This window comes from Podarcis pityusensis (genome assembly GCF_964106645.2).
Source record: "Podarcis pityusensis genome assembly, chromosome: 3".
In the NCBI taxonomy this organism is placed as follows: Eukaryota; Metazoa; Chordata; class Lepidosauria; order Squamata; family Lacertidae; genus Podarcis; species Podarcis pityusensis.
In genome coordinates this window covers 116,697,465-116,723,995 of record NC_138026.1, presented here as the reverse complement: position 1 = coordinate 116,723,995, position 26,531 = coordinate 116,697,465, and the positions used below count along the sequence as shown (strand labels likewise).

General features: G+C 44.9%; 2 protein-coding genes across 3 annotated transcripts in view; one reads left to right on the top strand and one right to left on the bottom strand.

The window, feature by feature from the left end:
• The window catches only part of LOC308474626 (uncharacterized protein), a 93,853-nt gene extending 86,632 nt beyond the window's left edge, over positions 1 to 7,221 (bottom strand). Inside the window, exons 1-2 of the mRNA XM_081001171.1 lie at positions 7,111 to 7,221; positions 960 to 1,073 (exon numbers count right to left, since the gene is read on the bottom strand). Coding sequence (XP_080857297.1) covers positions 960 to 1,010 — 51 coding nt within the window. The 5' untranslated portion in view covers positions 1,011 to 1,073; positions 7,111 to 7,221. The remainder of the gene's footprint in view (positions 1 to 959; positions 1,074 to 7,110) is intronic.
• Positions 1 to 26,531, top strand: part of LOC308474636 (uncharacterized protein) — a 158,425-nt gene that overhangs the window by 74,677 nt on the left and 57,217 nt on the right. Inside the window, exon 1 of one of the 2 annotated variants that reach the window (XM_081001191.1) lies at positions 7,691 to 7,760. The exons of the other annotated variant lie outside the window; for it this stretch is intronic. The gene's annotated coding sequence lies outside the window, so the exon portion shown is untranslated. Of the gene's footprint in view, positions 1 to 7,690; positions 7,761 to 26,531 lie in introns of those variants that run through there. 2 annotated transcript variants of the gene reach the window in all.

Here is a 26,531-nt window from a genome sequence, read left to right as displayed (position 1 = left end):
TGAGAGGGAATTAAATTGTCATTATTTGAAAGGATTTCTTGTGCAAAACATAAACATTCATTTGACTGATGTTTTGTTTTGAGCATTGGAATAGCACTTCCAAGTATGAAAGCCTGAGGTCCTGGACTAGGAAATGGGAGACCAGCCTTCAAATCCAGCCTCATCATGAGGCTCACAGAGTGGCCTTGGGCCTCTCAGGGTCGTCGTGAGGATTAAATTAGGAAGAACCACAGAAGGCATCTTGAGCTCCATGGAGAAAAAGGTGGGATATAAATGCAATGAGTAAATAAATATTCAAAGCCTTCTGTAACAGCAAGTCAGTATTATTATGTCCCAGAATACCGATGGGGAGATCGAGGCTGAGAGTGAAAGCCTGGTTTACCCGAGGCCAGCTGGTGAGCTCATGGTGGAGTTTTACAGATTTGGATTGTCAGGCATGGAAAGTCCTGATTTGACTGACATCATCAATTTCACATAGAATGGTTGATTTTTTTGGGGGGGATCTTCTTTATATATGGGGTTGCGGGTGGTGCTGAGGGGTAAACTGCGGAGCCTCTTGGGCTTGCCGATCGGAAGGTCGTCATTCGAATCCCCATGATGGGGTGAGCTCCCTTTGCTCAGTCCCAGCTTCTGCCAACCTAGCAGTTCAAAAGCATGTCAAAGTGCAAGTTGATAAATAGGTACTGCTACTGCAGCAGAAAGGTAAACAGCGTTTCCGTGCGCTGCTCTGGTTTTGCCAGAAGCGGCTTAGTCATGCTGGCCACATGACCTGGAAAAATTGTCTGCAGACAGACGAGGGCTCCCTCGGTCAGTAAAGCTAGCTGAGCACACAACCCCAGAGTTGTTTGCGACTGGACTTAACTGCCAGGTGTCCTTTACCTTTACCCTTTTATATATATTTATTTACTACATATTTATCTCTTTTGCAAAAACAAAACAACTCAGTGGATATCACTTACCCCTGCAGCAGATTCCATTGCTGCCACAGGAGACCCCCTTAATTTCTCCATTGGCACAGTTTGTAGTTGCTGATTAATGGCAAGTTCCTCCTGCTAGTTCACATATAAATTGCCCTGTGTAAAAGAGAAGGGAAATAAATTCATTTCAAGCGGGCAAAGGGGTTGCCAACTACTTTTTTTCCAAACTAGAACCCTGCGTATTTAATGGGATAACCAACTTTTACAGACTTCTGCTGCCTCTCAACCTGTTAACTACTGTTTCATTGGCCAACATTAGCAAGGGTCAGATCGGTCCTCCTTCTCTGCAAACACTCCAGCTGATTCCTGAACCTTGTAAGGGTGCTGACACTCAGCTGCACCCAGCCACTTGAGTGGCACATAAATCATAACATTATGATGATGATGATTGCTCCTGGGATCTTTTCAGCACAGCTGCCAAACCTAAATTTTACAGGTTGCTAATGGAAGGTGAGAAAATATAGCAAATAATGCACCCACAGACCCACATAACTGGCCAGTAAGTCATCCTTCATTCCATTCTACTGAAGGTTCCCCCTTTGCTTTCAACATCTGCCAATCAGAATTACTGCTGTTCTGAGCTTCAGAAATGCCTTGCCACTTGCGCCCTCTCTGAGAATGGTTTATTCTGTAATCTTCCCAGTAGTGTTGCCAATGTGTTTTGCTCAGCTCACACCCAAATGTGCTGGCTATAGTCATTCTCAGCTACCAGCCAGGTGAGGAGGGGGTAAGGCCCACCCATTTGGCTAGGGGCACCATCTCTTCATAGGGTATAATGATGGGGTCCTGACGTGGCAACTGTGGGCATTCTTTAACAAAGAAACTTGCTGGGTTAGGTCTACAATGGAATCCTTCATCAGATTTTTACTCTTCATAGATCCAGGACCTCTGGAATTAGAAAGGACTTGGGGATCATAGAATCATAGAATCATAGAGTTGGAAGAGACCACAAGGGCCATCGAGTCCACCCCCCTGCCAAGCAGGAAACACCATCAGAGCACTCCTGACATATGGTTGTCAAGCCTCTGCTTAAAGACCTCCAAAGAAGGAGACTCCACCACACTCCTTGGCAGAAAATTCCACTGTCGAACAGCTCTTACTGTCAGGAAGTTCTTCCTAATGTTTAGGTGGAATCTTCTTTCTTGTAGTTTGGATCCATTGCTCCGTGTCTGCTTCTCTGGAGCAGCAGAAAACAACCTTTCTCCCTCTATGTGACATCCTTTTATATATTTGAACATGGCTATCATATCACCCCTTAACCTCCTCTTCTCCAGGCTAAACATGCCCAGCTCTCTTAGCCGTTCCTCATAAGGCATCGTTTCCAGGCCTTTGACCATTTTGGTTGCCCTCCTCTGGACACGTTCCAATTTGTCAGTGTCCTTCTTGAACTGTGGTGCCCAGAACTGGACGCAGTACTCCAGGTGAGGTCTGACCAGAGCAGAATACGGTGGCACTATTACTTCCCTTGATCTAGATGCTATACTCCTATTGATACAGCCCAGAATTGCATTGGCTTTTTTAGCTGCCGCATCACACTGTTGGCTCATGTCAAGTTTGTGGTCAACCAAGACTCCTAGATCCTTTTCATATGTACTGCTCTCAAGCCAGGTGTCACCCATCTTGTATTTGTGCCTCTCATTTTTTTTGCCCAAGTGCAATACTTTACATTTCTCCCTGTTAAAATTCATCTTGTTTGTTTTGGCCCAGTTCTCTAATCTGTCAAGGTCGTTTTGAAGTGTGATCCTGTCCTCTGGGGTGTTAGCCACCCCTCCCAGTTTGGTGTCATCTGCAAATTTGATCAGGATGCCCTTGAGTCCATCATCCAAGTCGTTGATAAAGATGTTGAATAAGACCGGGCCCAAGACAGAACCCTGTGGCACCCCACTAGTCACTCTTCTCCAGGATGAAGAGGAACCATTGATGAGCACCCTTTGGGTTCGGTCAGTCAGCCAGTTACAAATCCACTGAGTGGTAGCATAGTCAAGACCGCATTTTACCAGCTTCTTTACAAGAATATCATGGGGCACCTTGTCAAATGCCTTGCTGAAATCAAGGTAGGCTACATCCACTGCGTTCCCTTCATCTACCAGGCTTGTAATTCTGTCAAAAAACGAGATCAGGTTAGTCTGACATGACTTATTTTTCAGAAATCCATGCTGACTATTGGTGATCACAGCATTCCTTTCTAGGTGCTCACAGAAGGTCCTGGCAATACCTGCTGCCCTTGCATGTTAGGGGGAGTGTCTGGAATTATTTCCTGTGACGGTTCAGGGGTGGGGGGAACCAAAGCCCCAGGCCTACATTGCCTATAAAATGTTTCAAATGCCTGGAAAAATTGAGCAAAGGCCTGTGGATCACAGGGCATGGCCCCCGTATGCGCGCTAACGTTACTTGCGCCAGGTGCCTGCTGATTGGCAGAAGTGGATGCTTGTTGTTCCCTATCGGAAGCCATGACAACTGAACGCGGGACCTGAATGATATCAGAGGACTTTTAAACCCAGATGCCACTACTCTGCAGCTCCACACCCAAAGGGGGTCCCCCTAGCTCAGTATTATCTACACCCCTTAAGGCTATAGGAAGGACCGAGTCTCTTTTAATCTGATTAAGTATTTATTTGCTCACCTTACCTGGTGTTTACTCTCTTATTTAAATATTACTTGTATACCACCAAACCCGGGTAACTGCAGAGCTCCCAGTCAGAATATCACTACTGCTGTTAGTTTACTAGATGATATAATTGTATTTATTTATTTAAGTTTCCTATTTATTAATTATATTGTTGTAATTATTTTTATATTGTTTATTTATTTATTTATTTATATTATTATTGTTATTATCTTAATATGTGTGTAGGTATATGGGTATATGTATGAGTATGTATGCGATATTTATTGTATTTTTATTCTGACGTTGTAATTATTATATTCGTATTAGATTATTATTATTAATGTTACCAATATTATTGAACTGACGTTTTATAATACAGTTAAGATCACACCCCCCAATGAAGTAAAGGAACCAGGAAATTGCCTTAAACTAAAGAAATTTGAATTACCGGAGTTAAAGTAAATCACACAGTGAACACTTCTCCCCTAGCCCCCACACCTACCAAAGCAGCCTAATAAGCAGAGGAGAGAAAGAGCAGAATTTCCAGAAATGAACGTTTATCCCTTCCCCCCAAGCCGCAGAACAAGTGGCCCTGCGACAAACGCACAATATTAGAACTGCAAAAAACAAGACATAAAATATAAAGGGAAGCGGGCAAGCTGTAGGCTTGTGAGGCAGGCTACAAACAAACTACAAAACGGAGCGTTGCTGCAATCCCGCCGGCCAATGGGGCGCAGGGAAACAGCGTACTTTTTTTCTTGCCCTCTCAAAATGGCCGCTCGGCCTGGCCACGTGGACCCTACCAAAATGGCGCCTGCTGTTAAAGCTGAGGATTGAATGCCCCACTTAAAATGGCGGCCGAGGCGAGCTCACACCACGTGGTCTGCTGGGATGGCTACAGGAAATGGTCGTTGCCCTGGCAACGAATAAACAACCTCCCGTACAATAAACAAGGGACGCAATACTAAGGAAAATAAGTAGGTCCCCTGATCCTCAGTGTCGATCGAAGCAGGAAAAGGGGACGAGGCGAGGAAGGAAAACACAAGGAGACGTCCGCAATCAAAATTATTCGCTCGGCTGGCGAGGGGAAAGAGGGCGGTCCTTGGGCGTGCCTGGCCTTAAGTAGACTAGGCCACGCCTCCCCAGCCCGCCGATTGGCGGGTCGGGTCGCAGGCACGCCCGGGGATTCCCTGGGTCTCACGGGGGCAAGAGGCCAGCCCCCACGCATGTGGGGGGGGTCGCCCGCAACCCCCTCTCCTCTGAAGGTCGGAAATGGCTTTGCTTAATGATCTGCTCCAGAATCTTCCCTGGTATTGATGTCAGACTGACTGGGCGGTAATTATTTGGGTCCTCTCTTTTCCCCTTTTTGAAAATAGGGACAACATTTGCCCTCCTCCAGTCTGCCGGGACTTCGCCTGTTCTCCAGGAATTCTCAAAGATGACTGCCAGTGGTTCTGAGATCACATCTGCCAGTTCTTTTAATACTCTTGGATGCAGTTCATCTGGCCCTGGAGACTTGAATACATCTAAACTAGCCAAGTATTCTTGTACTATCTCCTTAGTTATTCTGGGCTGTGTTTCCTCTGCTGAATCATTTGCTCCAAATTCTTCAGGTCGGGCATTGTTTTCTTTATCGGAGAAGACTGAGGCAAAGAAAGCATTGAGGAGTTCAGCCCTTTCTGTGTCCCCTGTTTGAATTCACCATCTTCTCCTCTGAGTGACCCCACTGTTTCTTTGTTCTTCCTTTTGCTATGAAGATACCCATAAAAGCCTTTTCTGTTGCTTTTAACCTCTCTAGCAAGCCTGAGTTCATTCTGTGCTTTAGCTTTTCTGACTTTGTGTCTACATGTGCTGGCTAGTTGTCTGAATTCCTCTTTGGTGGTTTCTCCCCTTTTCCATTTTTTGTACACATCCTTTTTTAATCTTAACTCAGTTAAAAGTTCTTTAGATAGCCACCCTGGCTTCTTTAGGCACCTTCCATGTTTCTGTCTCATTGGTATTGCCTGACGTTGTGCTTTTAGTATCTCCCTCTTAACAAACTCCCAGCCATCATGAACTCCCTTTCCTTTTAGTATTACTGTCCATGGGATCTCACCCAGCACTCCCCTAAGTTTTATGAAGTCGGCTTTCTTAAAGTCAAGAAATTGAGTCCTAGTGAGCTTGGCTGCTCCTTTCCGCTGTATAGTAAACTTCAGAAGAGCATGATCACTCGCGCCTAATGATCCTTCCACTTCTACCCCACTAACCAGGTCATCAACATTGGTTAGGACCAGATCTAAAATGGCTGTTCCTCTTGTTGCTTCTCCCACTTTCTGAACAATGAAGTTGTCTGCAAGGCCAGTGAGGAATCTCTTTGACCTTATGCTCTTGGCAGAGTTTGACATCCAACAAATATCCGGGTAATTGAAGTCCCCCATTACTACTATCTCCCTTCCTTTTGCATGCTTGGCCATCTGTTCCAGGAAGGCATCATCTATGTCCTCCGTTTGGCTTGGGGATCTATAGTAAACTCCCACAATGAGTCCAGTTACAGATGGGTAGCCGTGTTGGTCTGCCATAGTCGAAATAGAAAAATTCCTTCCTGTAGCACCTTAAAGACCAACTAAGTTAGTTCTTGGTATAAGCTTTCGTGTGCAAGCACACTTCAGATGTGTATCTGAAGAAGTGTGCTTGCACACGAAAGCTTATACCAAGAACTAACTTAGTTGGTCTTTAAGGTGCTACAGGAAGGAATTTTTCTATTCCCACAATGAGGTCACTGTTATTCTTCTCTCCCTTGATTTTGACCCAAATGCTCTCACTTTGGCTTTGAGGTTCTAAATCTTGGATCTCTTCACAGGTATACATATCCCTGACATATAACGCCACTCCTCCTCCTTTCTTGTCTGGTCTGTTTCTCTGAAATAGATTGTATCCCCCCATTATTACATTCCAATCGTGGGACTCATCCCACCAGGTTTCAGTGATGCCATATTTGTCATATTTAGTTTGCTGTACCAAGAGCTCAAGCTCATCTTGTTTATTTCCCATGCTTTGCGCATTAGTGTACAGACATCGAAGTCCATTAATCATTCCCCGGTGTCTCTTATTTAAGGATTTTTTCCTCCCACCTCTAGGTCTGCGTGCTGTTTGCTCCATTTGGTCTATGACATTTGGATGATCATCTTCATCAATTGATAGACTCCTACCTTCAGGAGCACTGTCTCCCTGCACACTAAATCTTCTAAACTCTCAGCAATATAAATGACCACCATGGAAGCTGCCTTGTGGCTCATTCAGCATCCTGAACATTCTGCTATTGCAAAAGCCATGTATTCAATTTCAATTTCAATATTAAATATATTGTTAAATACTTTCCTCCTCCACCACCCCTTTTTAAGCAGCCAGATAGGAGAGGGAGCAGCCAAGTCATACTGTTGTTTCACATACAGCAGTTTCTCAGGGTCTCCGGCAGGGGAAATACCTGGGGCTGAACCTGAGACCTTCTGCATTTCCAGCAGATGCTCCCTCCCTGTGCCCTCTTACCTGCAACAACGTGGAAGAGGATGAAGACCAGAGTAAAGCTCAGGTAGAGGAACCTCATGGCTGCAGTTTCTTCTGAGATCTCTGCCAAAGGGAAGGCACTCTAAGGCAGAAGGAAGTGGAGTTTGGATGGAACAAGGAGGTTCTCTCTACTTATAGTGTTGCAGTGCCAAATCCGGTAACTGTCAGCATAGCATCTGAACCCTCCAGGCCCCTTTCTCTTAAATGATCCTAAGCCATTTATTTATCTTGCACATCATCCTAACATTTACCCACACAATCACCTTTCTCATATATTGACAATCTGTTCTGTGCTCCAGGCTACAAACAGGTATTTCGTGCAACTCTCAGCATCCAAACTCTTCTCTCTTAACTCATCCTATGCAATTTATTCATCTTGCAGACCATCCCAAGATTTATCTGCAGAACAATCTTTCTCATCCTGTTCTCTTTCCATATCAGTTAACAGATTTCCTGTCATCTCATAAGAGCTGTTGCCAACTTCACGGAGCCTGGATAGAAAGGAAGTGGAATTTTGGGTAAGAGCTCGGCTGTAATGCAGTTTGATACAACCTCTTTGGGTTGGACTGTTCAGTTTGACTGCAGTAGCCATACCTACCAAGAAAGAATCTTTTCAGTGTGCTTTTCTCCTGGTCTGTACCTTTTTGGTTGCAGTTTGCTTAACATGCTTGCTATTGTGATGCATATAGTTTTATGTACATTGCCCCCATTATATGCTTCCCCCCATACCCACATAAATTAATTACTTTATCCCATCATTCATAAGTTATAAGCACAACCAAGAACACCCAGAAGATGAGAGGAGAAACCTGTTAGTAGAAACATTGTTTAAATTCTTTTGATCAGTTGTACTCTGCTTTTCCACACGCTAGCAAGGTTATGCTTAAAATTCTGCAAAGAAGGCTCAAGCAGTATGTGGACCGAGAACTCCCAGAAGTGCAAGCTGGATTTAGAAGAGGCAGAGTAACCAGAGACCAAATTGCAAACATGCACTGGATTATGGAGAAAGCTAGAGAGTTCCAGAAAGACATCTACTTCTGCTTCATTGACTATGCAAAAGCCTTTGACTGTGTCGACCACAGCAAACTATGGCAAGTTCTTAAAAAAATGGGAGTGCCTGATCACTTCATCTGTCTCCTGAGAAATCTCTATGTGGGACAAGAAGCTACAGTTAGAACTGGATATGGAACAACTGATTAGTTCAAAATTGGGAAAGGAGTACGACAAGGCTGTATATCGTCTCCATGCTTATTTAACTTATATGCAGAATTCATCATGCGGAAGGCTGGGCTGGATGAATCCCAAGCTGGAATTAAGATTGCTGGAAGAAATATCTGTCGGGAATCAAGCCTTTATCAGGAGAAACTGGCAACTCTCCAGGCACCCGGCTTGATCTCCTGTTGACCTCCCTGTCTACATTCCCCAGCAGGATACAGGCTAGGTCGCGATAGGCGATCCTTCTCAGCGTGAGAAGAACACACACCCTCTTTCCTGCCCCCCGGGCAAGGGAAAGAGATAGACAGAAACGTATTTACATCTCTTTATTTCTGTCTTTGCAGCATTACAAAAAGCATGACTGCTCTCTTCAAACTCCAGCAGTCGAGAGAGAAACACTTCCTGTATAAGAGCAAAAGGAAGAGCTCATATTACACTCTGAGCTAATTCTGGTGCATTGCCCTGTGAGTTGACTGTCCCTCTGTTTCCCACGGAACAGTCCTAACATTCCATCATGTGCTGTTTTCAAGCTAGCAGCTCGCGGCTGCATTGCTTCTATATCGTAACAATATCAACAACCTCAGATATGCAGATGACACAACCTTGATGGCAGAAAGTGAGGAGGAATTAAAGAACCTTTTATTGAGGGTGAAAGAGGAGAGCACAAAATATGGTCTGAAGCTCAACATCAAAAAAACGAAGATCATGGCCACTAGTCCCATCACCTCCTGGCAAATAGAAGGGGAAGAAATGGAGGCAGTGAGAGATTTTACTTTCTTGGGCTCCATGATCACTGCAGATGGTGACAGCAGCCACGATATTAAAAGATGCCTGCTTCTTGGGAGAAAAGCAATGACAATCCTTGACAGCATCTTAAAAAGTAGAGACATCACCTTGCCAACAAAGGTCTGTATAGTAAAAGCTATGGTTTTCCCAGTAGTGATGTATGGAAGTGAAAGCTGGACCATAAAGAAGGCTGATCGCTGAAGAATTTATGCTTTTGAATTATGGTGCTGGAGGAGACTCTTGAGAGTCCCATGGGCTGCAAGAAGATCAAACACATCCATTCTTAAGGAAATCAGTCCTGAGTGCTCACTGGAAGGACAGATCGTGAAGCTGAGGCTCCAATACTTTGGCCACCTCATGAGAAGAGAAGACTCCCTGGAAAAGACCCTGATGTTGGGACAGATGGAGGGCACAAGGAGAAGGGGACGACAGGACGAGATGGTTGGATAGTGTTCTCAAAGCTACCAGCATGAGTTTGACCAAACTGCGGGAGGCAGTGGAAGACAGGAGTGCCTGGCGTGCTCTGGTCCATGGGGTCACAAAGAGTCGGACACGACTAAACGGCTAAACAACAAGAACAACTCTGCTTTTCAGTCAAAAGGCCCCCAGAGTAGCTTACATACAATTTAAAAACCAAAACAAAACATGGCACACAAGCGGAAAAGGACAGGAAAGGAAGATGAAAATGAAAACCAGATCTCCTTACCAATTCCTAGACAATAAGCATTTTGCTTAACATGCTTGTTTTTGTGTTGCATGTACATTTTATGACTCCATTCTCCCCCAAACAACCACATAAATTAATGACTTCATCCCATCGTTCCAAAGATATAAACAAGAAGAACAACAATTCTATTAAAAAAGAAACACTCCAAAAATGTGAGGAGAAACCTGTTAGTAGAAACATTGTTTAAATTCGTTTGATCAGTTGTACTCTGCTTTTCAGCCAAAAACTTCCAGAGTGGCTTATGTACAATTTTAAACCAAAAAACCAAACATGGCACACAAGCGGAAAAGGACAGGAAGGGAAGAGGAAAACAAAAACCAGAACTCTTTACCAATTTTTGCAAAGGAGCAGATGAGGTTCTTCTGAGCACCAGGAATGTTAGTTTCTACTAACAGGTGTCTTGTCACATCTTCTGATTTTGTTGACTAAGGACACCTTTGCTGCACCTTCCCAGCAGGAACAAGTCCCTGTGCAGAGAGGCACGTCATCTGCTGTATCGCAATTCCTGGTGGATTTTGTTGACTAAGAGAATACAGTGGTACCTCGGGTTAAGTACTTAAATCGTTCCGGAGGTCCATTCTTAACCTGAAACTGTTCTTAACCTGAAGCACCACTTTAGCTAATGGGGCCTCCTGCTGCCACCGCGCCGCCGGAGCACGATTTCTGTTCTCATCCTGAAGCAAAGTTCCTAACCTGAGGTACTATTTCTGGGTGAGCAGAGTCTGTAACCTGAAGCTTATCTAACCTGAAGAGTATGTAAACCCAGATACCACTGTAGATACTTGGGCCCCTTTCTCATTCCTGTATTTTTATTTTACATCTGTTGTTCTTGTTTGTGTTTCTTTATTATGAATGATGGAACAAAACCACTAATTTGTATGGTGTGTGTGTTTTTTTGGGGGGTGCACAAATTAGTGGAGGAGCACATAAAATTACAAGCCTCACAGAAACAAGCATATTAAGCAAAAGTGAATCCAAAACTGCAGACCAGAAGAACAGCCAATGGAAAAGATTCTTTCTTTGTAGGTACAGTGGTACCTTGGTTCCAAAATGCCGTTGTACTCAAACAACTTGGAACCAAAACGCTGCAAACCTGGAAGTAAATGTTCCAGATGGTGAACCTTTTTCAGAACTTCCTAAGATTTACCTGATGAACATCCTTTCTCAAACAATCACAACGTGTGCTGTACTTCGGGTGTGGTTTTTCCCATTCCATATCAATTAACAGATTTCCCGCATTCTCACAGAATCAGCTGCCACGTTCACGGCGCCTGGATGGAAAGGAAGCGGAATGTTGTTTAGGAGATTTGCTTTAATGCAGTCTGATGCAACCACAATTGCAGTACAGTGGTACTTTGGTTCTCAAACTTAATTCGTTCCGGAAGTCCATTCCAAAACCAAAGCGTTCCAAAACCAAGGCATGCATTCCCATAGAAAGTAATGAAAAATGGTTTAATCCATTCCAAACTTCTAAAACAACCCCTAAAACAGCAATTTAACGTGAATTTTACTATCTAACGAGACCGTTGATCCATAAAATGAAAGCAATAAACAATGTACTGCAGTCACACAATCAGTCAATCAGTAGCTGAACTGGGTTACACACAGTCACAAAAACAAAACAAAAAGAGCCACAAAAACCAAGACACTAAGTAAATAGCAAAAACAGACAGACCTCAGCGTAACACTCAAAACGGAAATGCGGCACTCAAATCGGAAGCATAACAATCAAAACAGAAGTGTTGCACTCAAAACAAAAGTGTGGCAGTCAAAACGGAAGCATAACACTCAAAACGAAGCACCTTTGGCTTCTGAAAAAGGATCGCAAACTGAACCTCTTACTTCCCTGGTTTGCAGCGTTTGGGTTCCAAGTTGTGAAAGACTATAGCCAGCACAGTTGGGTGTGAGCTGAGCAAGACACATTAGCAACACTACAGGGGACAATCCAGAAAATACCATTCTCCGACAGGGCGCAAATGGCAAGGTATTTCTGAAGCTCAGAACAGCTGTAATTCTGATTGGCAGATGTTGAAAGCAAAGGGGGAACCTTCAGTAGAATGGAAGGAAGGCTGACTCAATCGGCAGGTCTGTGGGTCTGTGGGTACATTATCTGCTCATTTTTCTCCCCTTCCATTAGCAACCTGTAAAATTTAGGTGGCAGCTGTTCTGAAAAGATCTAAGGAGCAGTAATAATAATAAACACAATTTTATTATTCAAAACCCACCCAACTGGCTGGGTGCAGCTTACAAGGTTCAGGAATCAGCTGGAGTGTTTGTAGTGAAGGAGGACCAATCTGACCCTTGCTAATGTTGGCCAATTAAACAGTAGTTAGCAGGTTGAGAGGCAGCAGAAGCCTGTAAAAGTTGGTCATCCCATTAAATACGCAGGGTCCTAGTTAGGAAAAAAAGTAGTTGGCAACCCTTTTGCTCCCTTTAAACGAATTTATTTCCCTTCTCTTTTACACAGGGCAAGATTTGCTGTGTGAACTATTTGGAGGAACTTGCCAATTCCCAGAAACTACAAACTGCACCTACGGAGAAATGACATGGGCCACCTGTGATAATAATGGAACCTGCTGTAGGAGTAACTGATATCCACTGAGTTGGTCCCACTCACATGTAAATGTTTGCTCATTTTTAATCCTGATTTCCTGATCTATACCTCCACAGGAGGAAGCAGAAGCAGGGTGTTGCTTGTGCTAAAGGAAATAGTGAGCAATGATTTTATAAATCAGTATAACTGATAATATACTCAGTGCATATTAAACCTGTTTTCAGTAGTATGAATTGTGATTCCTTTCTTATGCTACAACTCTAGTTTCTTCATCTTCTTTTAAGCATCAGAGCCTCAAGGTTTTCATCTGCCCACAAGGAGTTTTGGTACTGCCGATGTTCATATGAATGCGAACTGTGCAGATTGCATTTCCCATGGGCAGTAAAAACTGGTGGCTCAGATCTAACTGCAAAAATTTTTAAGACAACCCTCTGTAAGTGAGCATGAGCCAGCTGTCTGCTGCTGCTGAAAGAACACAAATGTCATTTGGCAACAAAGAGTCCCATTTCATTCTGCACTTTCCAGACCTCACCTGAAGTGCAAGAATACACCATAAAATCCAGCGGAATAGGAGCTAGAATCCTCATGGTCCCAAAGGACCTGAACCAGTGGTGCAACCATCATCAAGGAATACTAGGAAGGCAAACATGGTGATAGTTATTGCTGCATTTTAGAAATCTTTGAGAAATAAATAACTATTTTAAAAAGCAACTGCAATCCTAGGCTGCAGGTGAGAAATAATTTAATAGCTCCATTGTTTTCTGTGGCCAATTCTGAACCCAGGTTTTTAGAAGGCAAACAACTGGCTTCAGTGTCTCTCAGGGCAGATGAGCTATAAGCCTCTGAAAACTTGTTGTTGTTATTATTTGCAAAAGAGAAAAAGATGCAGTAAGTAAGTATAAAAGGTCCCTCCAAACTCGACAATTCTATGTAACATTGATGACTGCAGCATCAGTTAAATTGGGACTTCTGATCTTTGACAATCCAAATCTGTGACCAGCTTGCTTTACAGGACAAGGTGTCTGTTGTGCTCTGTGCTATGGCAAGGCCAGGCAAAACTGGGGGATAAGGAAAGATGGGGTGAAGGCTGCACTATGAGGAACACAGCTCTAAAGTTGTTTCCATGAAGGCAGGAGCTGAATTGGAGGTTTTACTCTGTAGCAGCAACTTCAGCCAAAAGGAGCCAGTATGGTAAAGTGGTTAGAGTACTAGAACAGGTCCCTTCCCACCCTGAGTTTCTCATTTTCAAGATCCAGTTGACTAGATGAGAGAGTTGTAGCTGTAACCTTCTCGAATCAAAATCAAGTTCCATTTTTTTAAAAAATAAATGGGTGTAACATGTTGTTAAGCTCCAAAATTCTAACATTTTACAGCTGTTAAAGCCAACTCTTCTTAGATTTCTTATTTAGGCAATATTGCTCTGATAAGGTATCCTTTGCTATGATTAGTTTCATCTTCACCACTACCTTGGAGCCAGGTGGCTGTCCATAGCAGAGTGGTGGATCTGAGTTCGAGATGATGATTGTTCCTGCCTTGCTAGGTAGGACTAGGTGACGCTTTGGGTTCCCTTCAACCTCACAGTTCTATGATTCTGTGTTCATTGCTAGAGAAGCATGGAAACTATATAACTGAGTACAACCGTGGCCACATGTAAAGAATTACAAAACAATACACCCTCATCTAGAAACAGTGAGGCTGATGGAATGCAAGCCTCTCACCCACTTTTGTCAATATTGCTAACATGTAAACATTCTCAAGGCAGTGAAAATCAGAGCGCAGAGAGAGATCGGGGCTCTGGTGAAGTTTTCCTTCTCTATCACGTGTGTGTGCTTCTGCATGTGAGAACTTGTTAAGCAAACTCTGAAGAGACAAATGACAGTGAAGCACAGTGGCTAAGAGACGGAGACTCCACCATGAGCTCACCAGCTGGCCTCCAGCAAGCCACGCTCTCACTCTCAGCCTTGGTCTCCCCGTTGGCATTATGGGACATGACATTACTGATTTGCTGTTACAGAAGGCTTTGGATATTCATTCATTCATTCATTCATTGCATTTATATCCCACCTTTTCCTCCATGGAGCTCAAGGTGGCTTCTATAGTTTATCCTAATTTAATCCTCACAACATCCCTGCGAGGCAGATTAAGCCGAGTGTGATTGACTGGCCAAAGGCCACCCAGGGAGCCTCATGATGAGGGGGGATTTGATGGCTGGTCTCCTACTTCCTAGTCTAGGACCTCAGGCTCTCATACTTGAAAGTGCTATTCCACTGCTCAAAACAAAACAGACATCAAATTAATGTTTTTGTTTTGCACCAGAAGTACTCTCAAATAATGGCAATTTACTCCCCTCTCTTTCACACAAGGATGCCTTTGGGGTGTCGAAGGGCGGGAGGATTTTGCCAGACCCCCAAGACTGAGAACTGTGCCTTTGGAGATATTCAAGATGGCTACTGTAGTGATGATGATGCACGCTGCTGCAGTGGTAAGTGGTCCCACTCGCGTGTGAATGTTTGCTCATTTTCAATCCTGATTTCCTGATCGACACTCTACATCTTCACAGGAGGAAGCAGAAGCAGGGCTTTGCTTGTACTAAAGGAAATAGTCACGGATCAGTTTCTGGATCAGAATAGCTGATAATATACTCAGGGCATATGAACTCTATATTTAGAAGTACAAAGTTAGATTCAGTTCCAATGCAGCACTTCTGGGTTCTGCATCTTCATTTAAGCATTAGAGCCTCAAGGTTTTCATTCGTCCACAGGGAATTGTTCATATGGATGCAAACTGTGCAGGCTGCACTTCCCATGCGCATGAAAACTGGCAGTTCTGATCTAACTCTACCAAATTTTAAGACAGTGCTCAGTAAGTGAAGATGAGCCAGCAGTCTGCTACTGCTGAAAGAACGCAAATGTGATTTGGCAACAAGGAGTCTCACTTCTTTCTGCACTTTCCAGACCTCACCTGAAGTACAATAACTGCCCTGAGTCCTCTGGGTATATCGCTGTATATAAATCCAATTGATAACAATAATAATAAATACACCATAAAATCCAGCAGAACAGGAGCTAGAAACCTTAAGGTCCCAAAGGACCTGAGACAGGGGTGCCACCATCACCGAGGAATACTAGGAGGGCAAACATGGTCATAGTAATTGCTGTATTTAAGAAATATTTGAGAAAGGAAGAGCTACCGTAATTAAAAAGCAACTGAAATCTTAGGCTGCAGATGAGAAATAATTTAAGAAATCTGTTCTTGTCTGTGGCCAGTTCTGCAGGCAGGTTTTAAGAAGGCAAATAAATGGCCTGAGTATCTCCCAAGGCAGGTGAGATGTAAGCTTCTGAAAACTTGTTTTTGTTTGGTTTTTGCAAAAGAGATAAAAATGCAGTAATTACTTAATTAATTAATAATTAAGTAAGTAATTACTTAATTACTTGACCAATTTGTGTAAAATTAAAATGTCGACCGGAGCATCAGTCAAATCAGTACATCCCATGCCTGACAATGGAAACCAGTGAGATTCCACTATGAGCTCCCCAGTTGGCCTTGGGCAAACAATCACTCTCAGCCTCGATCTCTCCATCAGTATTATGGGACATGATAATACTGACTTGCTGTTACAGAAGGCTTTGCATTTATATCCCACCTTTTTCTCCATGGAGATCAAGGTGGCTTCTATGGTTTATCCTATTTTAATCCTCACAACATCCCTGTGAGACAGTGATTGGCCCAAGGCCACCCAGGGAGCCTCAGAATGAGGGGGATTTGAAGGTTGGTTTCCCATTTCCTAGTCCAGGACCTCAGGCTCTCAAATTTGAAAGTGCTGTTCAAATGCTCAAAAGAAAACAGACATCAAATTAATGTTCTTTTTTACACAGGAAGTCCACTGAAATAATGACAATTTTCTTCCCTCTCCTTTGCGCAGAGGAACCTCCACTTTGTGAATACTACAGAGGATTTTGCCAGTTCCCAATCACTACAGAGTGTACCTTTGGAGAGTTGTCAAGAGTCTCCTGTGGCCCTAATGCATGCTGCTGTAGGAGTGATATCCATGAGTTGGTCCCACTCATGTGTGAATGTTTGCTCATTTTCAATCCTGATTTCCTGATCTACACTCTGCATCTTCACTGGATGAAACAGAAGCAGGACTTTGCTTAGAATCATAGAATCATAGAATCATAGAGTTGGAAGAGACCACAAGGGCCATCGAGTCCAACCCCCTGCCAAGCAGGAAATTAAACTAGCACTTCCTGTGCTAAAGGAAATAGTCACTGATCAGTTTCTGGATCAGAGTAGCTGATAATACACTCCACTAGGGGCGCCGCGGAAGATGGCTGACAATACCATCTCTCCAGCTCCCACGAGGTAATTTGGAGGCTGAGATGGGAGTAATCAGCCTCCCAAATTCTTCCTGGTGGAAGGGAAGATGCAGTCTCATCTGCGGTGCCCAACAAACCACCCCCGAGTTCGTAAAGAAGGAGGGGGTGGGGGCACTGGATGGAAAGCACTTGAAGGAGTTCGAATCTCCTGGACGCTGTCTCTGTGAGCGCACCAAGTTCCATTTCTGTTGGGTGTAGTGAAGGGTTAACCTTCTGTGCCTCAAGCCTGAGAGGAGGCGCGTACAAGGGAAGTACGCCAGGACGTGACGAAAGCAGCTTGGAATGCTGTGAGCTAAGTGCAAAGTGAAAGCAGTTTTGTTGCGCAGCTGCAAAAAGAGGGAGAAGATGCAGCTTGAATCTGATGGCTGTTATTGATTGTAAATATGCTACTTTTGAGCAAATAAAGGGATATTAGGACAGAAGAAACGTGTGGGACTTGATTACTGCTCTTTCGACACACACCGCTGTGTAATTCTGCTAATTGCTTTACGACCGCTACGAAGCCACCCTGCGTAAAGAGAAGGAGCAGAGGCTCGCAGGGAAAGCGTGGCTGGGTGTCGAACAATAAAGCAATAAATCTACTGAACAAAGGTTATGGGTCAACGTGAAGCGTGTGAGAAAGGGCTTTGAAGCCTTATTTGCTGAACGTCGGCTTGATCGACTGCCAAAACTTCAAAGGGCAGATCGGAGGAGGCTGACGGAGTGGGAGCTGAGGAGCCACATCGTCCCGAGTGCCCGGTTAGGCTGCAGAGTGAGTATTATCGGCTGCTCTTGCAAAGGCCAACAGAAGGGGGACAATGGCTCAGCCCCAGGGACAAGTCTTTGAGAGTTTCAATATCCCCTTTGAAAGACTCAATGGAAGTAATTGGGAGGATTGGCAGAAAAGAATGTACTTTTGGCTGGGAGGGAAGCAGCTTTGGGAGTGCACGCAGCAGGACCCCTTTGTTGCTGCCCAAGGGGCAGGGGATGCTGATCAAGAGCGTGCAGCTGCTGCAGCCAAGAAAGATCAGAAGGCCATGTCCCATGTAGTCATGGCACTTGAGGCTAATCAGTTGCCTCACATTGACGGTTTGAGGACCTGCCACCAGATTTGGACTGCGTTGCAAAGAATCCACCAACGCACAACAGCGGGGGCCAAAGTGCATGTGTTGCGTGCCTTCTTTGAGAAAAGGCTGGCCCCAGGGGAACCAATACGTGAGCACATTGCACAGGTGCTGTCTATCTTCAGCAAGCTGCGTTTGCGCAACGTCCCTTTTCCTGAGGAATTAAAAGCTTATGCTTTGCTGAGCTCTTTGGACAAGAGCTATGAGAACCTGGTTCTCACGATGGAGACTATGCCGATTCAGGATCTTACGTTGGATTATATCTCTGGACGCTTGATTGATGAAGAGATAAGACGTAAAGGGGCTGCTAGAGAGCCTACAGGCTGTACCCCTAGAAGAAGTGGGGGGGCAGCAGGGCACAGTGAGCATACTGTGAAAGCTTTTGCCTCTAGCAAGAGATGTTTTCGCTGTGGCAGTCACACATATCTTATCCATAACTGCCCAATGGAAGCGCAGGAGCCCAAGGACAGTCGGAGAGGAATGCAGCAGCTGCCAGGAAGGCAGATAAGCTCCGCTTCTCAGCAGCAAAGGCGTGGGAAAGCTTCCAAAGGTACCGGACTTGGAGACAACAAAGACAAAGCATCATATTTCCACCTGGCAGCGTCAATGGCAAACGTGAAGGACGCCTGCGCAGGCCCCTGTCGGGGGGGCAGTGAGAGGGGGAATGTTGCCGTGACAACCAGAGAGGACATCTGCAGAAGCCCCAAGGAGGGGTGTAGTGAGGAGATTGTTGCCTTGGCGACCCAGGAATGTCAACAACAAAACTTTTTCACTGTAATAATCGACAGTGGTGCCTCAAACTCGTTGGTGCCATCTCCTGGTCTTTTGAGGAATTGCAGGACAGTAAAAACTGAGAAATTTGTGACGATTGCAGATGGAAGTAGAAACAGACTAACAGAGACAGGCCTTTTCTTCTGTCCCTTTCTTAAGCATGAAGTCAAAGCTTATGCAGTGCCCGGTTTAACTAACTGTTTGTTAAGTGTGCATGATCTACTCGTTGATGGTTTTCATGTCTCTTTTGCAGGTGACAAATGTGAATTCTCCAAGGATGGGAAACACGTGTACACAGTGCAGTCTAAAGATAATTTGTTTGCTGTAAATGTGCCTTTTTCCACAGGAGAGGATGACACCAAAGATGCGAAGGGCCAATGTGTGAATGTAGCGCCCCACCATGGTTGTTCACATATTTGGCACCGACGCTTCGCCCATTTGAACTGGAAATATCTTCAGAAAGCACCAGAGCTGACACAAGGGTGCAAATTTAATGTTTGTGACAAATTTTTAGATTGCAATGCATGTAAACAGGCGAAAATTGTGACATGCTCATATCCAAAGTCAGAGAGGCAGACCACACAACCCTTTGAATTAATTCATGCAGATCTGTGTGGACCCATGTCAGTTGAGTCACTGAGAGGATCAAAGTATTCTCTGCTTTTGATTGATGATTTTTCGAGGTCTGCTTGGACCTTCTCTCTGAAAACAAAAGGGGAGGCGGCTAAAATGATCAGGGATTGGATCACCGCAGTTGAGGTAACCTTTTGCACCAAAGTTCGTGGTTTTCAAAGTGACAGAGGTTCTGAGTTCACTGGTTCTGCTTTACAGGATTTCTTTAGGGAGAAGGGGATTAGCCACAGACTGACCGCTCCTTACTCTCTGCAACAGAATGGGCTGGCAGAGAGAAAGAACAGGACGGTGCAGGAAGCTGTATCTGCGATCCTGTGGGACGCAGGGCTACCCCAGAAATATTGGTCTGAAGCTTGGAGATTTGTGCTCCATACGCAGAATAGAGTGTACCACTCTAGTGTAGGAAATACACCGTATTTCTTACTGCATGGAAAGAAGCCTAAGGTACACTACCTCCGTGTGTTTGGTTGTGAGGCTTGGGTGCTTATTCCAAAGGCTCTACGTAAGAAAGGAGAGCCAAGATCTAAAAGAATGATCTTTGTAGGGTATGAGCCTGGCTCAAAGGCCTGGCGGTTTGCGTACCCAAGTGGAAACCAGTCTAGGTTGGTTATCAGCAATAGCGCTGAGTTCTGTGAGCAAGCCGGTTGGAAACGTCTGCACGCTAATCCAGACGTGACTCCACAGCAGTTCTATGACTCGGACGTTGAGGAGGAAGAGGAACTTGTTGCTGGGGACCATGGTCAAGAGCAACAGGGTCCACCAGAGTGACAGAGTCCAAGGCAGGGACAGCTCAGGATCCCTCAGAGGGGGGAACCTAGAACACCTCCTCAGGCAAGTGTCAAGTTTGAGCCAAAGAGTGAGCCTTCCTCACTTGATGAACAAGCTGTAAGGCCCAAGAGGCGCAGCAGGTCAGAGGGGGAAGACACTGAAGTTGAGGATGATTTAGCTGGACCCAGTGAAGCAGCAGGGTCAACAGGATTCACACTGAGGAGATCAGCGAGGACAAGGAGGCCTCCTGATCAGTACGACGCTTCAGGCGTCTGGGTAGGTTCTGCAAGATGTGAACCTGAATCCTTCAAGGATATTCAGAGTTTACCTGAGGAAGAAGCAGGCAATTGGCACAGGGCAATGGACAAAGAGATGAAGTCCATGAAAGATCTAGGTGTGTTCTCACTCACAGAGTTGCCACCGGGCAAGTAGGCTGTGAGTTGCAGGTGGGTTTACCGCTTGAAACCCACTAGCACTGGAGAGCCGCAGTATAAAGCCAGGTTAGTTGCTCGAGGATTTACTCAGAGGAAGGGAATACAATTCACGGAGGTGTATTCGCCAACGTCACAAGTGGAGACTCTGAGAACGCTTTTAGCTTGTGCAGCACAGAGAGGCTGGAAAGTAAACCACTTTGATGTGGATGTTGCCTACCTTAACTCAGATCTCCAGGAGGAGCTGTACATGATTCCTCCTCCGGGGTTTGAGAACTCAAGGCAGGATGTTGTGTGGAGATTGCACAAATCCATCTATGGATTACGTCAATCTGCTAGAAACTGGAACATGTGCCTGAATGAAGCCTTAGAAGAGCTAGGTTTCAGGAGAAGTGTTGCTGATAGCTGCTTTTATTTGAGAGGATCAGGGGCAACACAAGAGTATTTTCAGATTTGGGTTGATGACCTGTTATTTTTCTCATAAACAGATGAACAGGCGGAGAAGTTTGTCAAAGAGCTAGGTAAACGATTCAAGCTTAAACATCTTGGTGCTGCCAAAACCTATCTAGGTGTCAATGTTGAGTGTGCCCAGGATGGAAACTTTTTGCTCAGCCAGAGAGCTAAAATTGAGCAATTGCTTCAGAAAATGAGGATGAGTGATTGTGCAGGAGTGAGGAGTCCTATGGAGACTAGTTTTGTGAAGGACAGCCAGCAAGCAGAACGCGCTGCATTCGAAAATACTGAAGTGTTTCAGTCAGCCCTAGGGAGTTTGTTGTACTTGTCCCAGTGGAGCAGACCTGATATAGCGTTTGCTGTCAATCTGCTCAGCAGGGAAGCATCAAACCCTAGTGTGCAAGCCTGGAATGGCATCAAGAGAGTTCTGAGGTATTTGCAGGAGACCAAAGACTTTTGTCTTAGGTTGCCAGCACAAGGAGAAGTCAAACTGACTTGCTTTGTGGACTCGGATTGGGCTAATCTTGAGGATCGCAAGTCTGTGTCTGGCCAAGTGGTGAAGTTTGGGAACTCAGTAGTTGGATGGAGGTCCAAGAAGCAAAGTCTTATAGCGCTCTCATCCACTGAGGCTGAGTTTAGTGCTCTTTCAGAGGTGTGCAGAGAAGTAGAGTTCTATGCTTGCTTGGTGCAGGAACTCTGTGAAGTGGATTGTCAGCCGATACGTGTTTTCGAGGACAATCAACCATGCCTGCGTTTGGCAGAGTCAGGTCAGTTCAAGGCCAGGAGGAGATAACTGCAGCCAATGCTTTTCATGCATCCAGGCAGAGCTTGGGTTTCGCTGGCCAGTTGGTTATGTGAACACGGGTGGGATAGGCTGAACTCAACCCAGACTGGAGCCATTACCTAACTGGAGCTGATTATTCAGGAGCCACTGCCTTGTGGGTGCCCATAGGTCATTGAGAGTGGTATTTAATGCTGCTGAATGCACATCTGGTTTATTGATTTCCATGGGTGTTCTCTGAGTAGGACTTTGTATTTTCTATAGGGGCTTTTTTCAGAACTCCTTACTAGTTTCTAGACAGTCATAGGCAGCTGGCCCAGTTCAGGGCCAGGAGGTGCGTGATTTAGCCGGGCCTTCCTGAATTGTTACTTTCATTCTCAACATTCCGAAAAACATGGACACCTATTAAACTGTTGCTGCTACAATATAAAACCTCCAGTTCAGCCAGTTCCTTGACAGAGCAACTGTAGAGTTGTGTTCCTCAGAGTGCAACCTGCCACCCATCTTCCCTTGCCCCCCAGTTTTGATGGACCTTGTCATAGTTGAGAGCACAGGAGACTCCATCTCCTAGACAGCAAGATGGTCACTGATTTAGATGGATAGGCATGGAAAGTCCTGATTTGACTGAAGCTCTGGTCAAAGTCGTCATCATTTTGGTCAAGTTTAGAGGCACCTTATTTATTTATCTACTACATTTTGATCTCTTTGAAGAGTTAGATCAGAGACGCCAATTTTTACTGCCCCATAGCAAGTGCAGTCTGCACGGTTAGCATCCATATGAACAATTCCCTGTGGACAGATGAAAACCTTGAGGCTCTAATGCTTAAAAGAAGATGCAGAACCTAGAAGTGCTGCATCGGAACTGAATCCAACTTTGTGCTTCTACAAATAAAGTTAACATGCTCATAGTGTATTATCAGCTAATCTGATAGATAAAGTGAATGATCGCTATTTCCTTTAGCAGAAGCAAAGCCCTGTTTCTGCTTCACACACTCTCAGCCTTACCTACCTCACAGGGTTGTTGTGAGGACTGAATAAGGAAGGTAAGAAAGTCACCAGGACCTCCATGGAGGAAAAGGTGAGATATAAATGACAGAAAAATGAAACTTCTTCCCCTGCTCCTCAACAACAGGAGCAGTTCCCTCAGCCTAAGGGCATCACTACTGTTTTCACATGTATTTAATCACAGATTAATCTCAGACCCTGGGAACAAATCTTCTTAGAATCATAGAATGATAGAATTGCAGAGTAGGAAGGGGTGAGATATAAAAACACAGGTCCCAGTTGGGACCCTTGAAATTAATTCTAAGCAAACTTGCTGAAGCTGCATAAATTTATTTTAGTGATCACAAAAAAAAAATATTTGCAAGATGGGTGACCAAAGCAGGCACACCTCCTTTCAACAGAACACATGTATATATTCCTTGTCCAAGCGCAAGCCCCTCCTCTGTGTGCAGAGGTCACAGATTTCACGACCGCCTGATTACAATCCTAAAATTCCCCTGTTTGTCAGACTCCCTCACAAGCACTTTTAACCACAAGTTGTTTTTAGTCACAGGTGAAAGCAGGTTTCATGTCTAGGTTCCAAGCACAAATTTATTGAAGCATGCAAACATCTGTTCTTCTTGCTAGAGTTCTTAAGCCAGAAGCTCCTAAAGATATAACACCCTATAAATAACCCCCAAATACAAATTATGTTAAAAGGCCCCTGGATAAAAAAATCCCTAACTGTTGCATCCTTATGGCCTTATGACCTTTACAAAAAAGCAATAATTAAAAGCACTATTTATTCTGAAAAAACCATCTGAAAAAGCAACATTTCTCATGAAGAGACTCGAAGGCTCATCTACTCCAACCTCTGCAATGCAGGAATCTCAGCTAAAGCATCCATGACAGATGACCATCCAACCTCTGCTTATAAACCTCCAAGGAAGGAAAGTGCACAGGCTCCCAGGGGAGATGCAAGCAGTGCAGGAAAGATGGACCTCCAAATGGACGACTCCACGAGATTGTCTCTTGGGAAGAGATAGGAAGTAGGGCTCATGGCATCTGCTTTTGCTGGAGGTCAAGCTGACTCTTGTCTACAAATTGGTAAGCAGTTCAGGTTTTTGTTTCCCTTTTCCCTTCCTCTGCCATGTTTCTTTTTTTTGTTTTTTGTTTTTTAAATTGTACATAAGCCACTCTGGGAACCTTTTGACTGAAAAGCAGAGTACAACCGATCAAAACAATTTAAACAATGTTTCTGCTCACAGTTGTCTCCTTATATCTGTTAGGATATTTCCGTTCCACCTTAAAAGGGAGCAGGCTTTGTGAGTCACAGAGTCTGCGTATTTCCTGTTCACAGGATGTTTCTGTTGTGTCTATGCTTTCATTCTCTCTGTGTCAGAGACACTGAAGCTGGCAGTCATGTTTTCTTTGTTCTGACCAACGCTGAATAAACTTGTAAATAATACTCTCCTGCGTGCATCTTTCGCTGTGCATTATCTGCTGATAGAGCATGCATGAGCTCTGGAATGAGGCAAGCTATTTCTGGAGCTCGTGTCGCTAATTGCTGATACTGCATGTCTACGGGAGATCGATGGACGTCCGGAGGCGGCTTGGGGGCCATGATGGACTTTGTCTCCCGGGCAGTATCCCAACAACAGATTTTGGGCCCAGATTCACGGTACTTACAGGAGAGTAAGACTGCGACGGACTGCTGAGAGGTATGTGGGCAGAAGCGAGGCTTTTCTGTTGCCGCGGCAAAGTCTCTTTGAACTCCGGCAGACTAATTGGTCTGGGAGTCGAGCCAAGCAGGCCTCAAGATTTATGAGCTGCCAAGATAAGGCGCCTCTGAAGTGAATAAGGCTCACGGCTCAAGTGAATTGCTGTAATGGAGTTTTTACAAGCTTCTGAAGCTGCTGAGTGCCCAAAGTTAAATCGGCACAATTATGAGACCTGGGCAAAATGGTGTGAAAGTTTGTTGCGACAGTTTGGAGTGTGGCATACTGTGTGTGAAGCCCCTCCAGTTCCTCTGACAGATAGATGGAGGGCCCAAGCTTCAAAGGCCATAGACGTAATAGTCTTGTCCGTCTCTCTGGAGGAAATTAAAATGCTAGCTGGAAACACAACAGCACGTCAGATGTGGAATGCTTTGAAAGTAGCCCATCTGCCAGTCATCCCAGCCCAGAGTTTGACTGCATCAGAGGTCCTGGCTGTTTCCCAGAATGCGAGTGAATGCAAGGATGCCGATGGCACCGGTTGCAAGCTGCAGGGGGAGCTGACTGTGATGTCATCCCAGGCAGCATTCCAGCCCCAAGGGGGAGCCAAGGAGTCGGCAGCTGAGAGCTCTGTTTCTCGTGAGAACCAAGGTCATCGCCTTTGCAGAGGCCGGAAGGCCAGAGGTAAACAGAGACCAATGCCTGCAGATGGCCCGAAGCAGAAGGGGGGGGTGAAAAGCCCATGCCAGTGGAAAACAAGGCTTTGTTTGCTGGCACAGCTTCACCAAAGGCCAAAGGCAAGTTTGATGGCCAGGAGCAGGGGGGCAAGCAGCAAAAGCCCACGCCGGTGGAAAACAAGGTTTTGCTTGCTGCAAAAGCTGCTCCAAAGGCCAAGGCAAGATTTATTGTAGATTCTGGATGCACCCGCCATTTGGCAAAAGACTGGTATCTCTTTATCTCCTTTAAACCTCAAGATGGTGAGATCCACCTGGCTGACGGAAAGACGTTGCGAATCGCAGGAGAAGGGACTGTGAGACTGGCAAGTCTGCACACAACCATCACAGGTGTACTTTATGTTCCAGGTGCTGCAGACAATTTGCTCAGTGTCCCACAGCTGAGTGGGCGTGGCTTTGAGATTTCCTTCAAGAGGAGCGTCTGTGTCATCAGTAAAGGCAAAGAGGACATTTTGCATGCAAAGTTTATAGATGGATTGTTCTGTATAACTTATGACGACAATGGTGCTGTTGTGTCTAATGTTGATTCTTGTTGTGTTGCACAAACTAACAAAGTTCTTCATGCAGGATGCATTCATGATGCACATTGAAGATTTTGTCACCTGTCTTGGCAAGCGCTGGCCAAGATGCCAGGATTGGTTCAGGGTTTGAACATCAAACCCTGTAAGTTTCACATGAAATGTGTATCTTGTGCAGAGAACAAGGTGAAGGTTGCTCCAAAAGGCAAGGAGTCTACCAGGCAGGTTTCCAAACCCTACCAGCTAGTCCACGCAGACCTGGTTGGTCCACTTGCGCCCTCTTTGGGTGGAGCAAGGTACTTCATGGTTCTGATTGATTCTTTTCCCAGGTACATTCATGTGTTTATGCTCGAGCAGAAATCGCAAGCGTTTCCGAAGTTCAAGGTATTCTGTGCTTGGTTGGAGAATGTTCACAGTAAGCGTATCGGCTGTCTCTTTACTGATCGGGGCGGGGAGTTCACTTCTCAGCATTTTGAAGCTTTCCTGACTGAGAAGGGAATCCAGCATGATTTGTCAATGCCTAGATCGCCATGGATGAATGGACTTGCAGAGTGAGCAAATCAAACGTTGCTTCAAGGCCTAAAAACCTTGTTGCATGATGCCAATCTCCCTGATAAGTATTGGGGGGAGGCTCTGTCGACTTTTGTTTACACTTTTAACAGGAGACTGTCATCACCTATTGGTTGTACCCCCTATGAGAAGATGTTTGGTAAGAAACCCAACATCAAGCACATGAGAATCTTTGGTTCTGACATGTGGGTACACACCCCACAGAGCAACAAGCTTGGGAAGCGTGGGGCACATGGTTTGTTCATGGGGTATGAAAAAGGTGCATACAGGGTATGGATGACTGA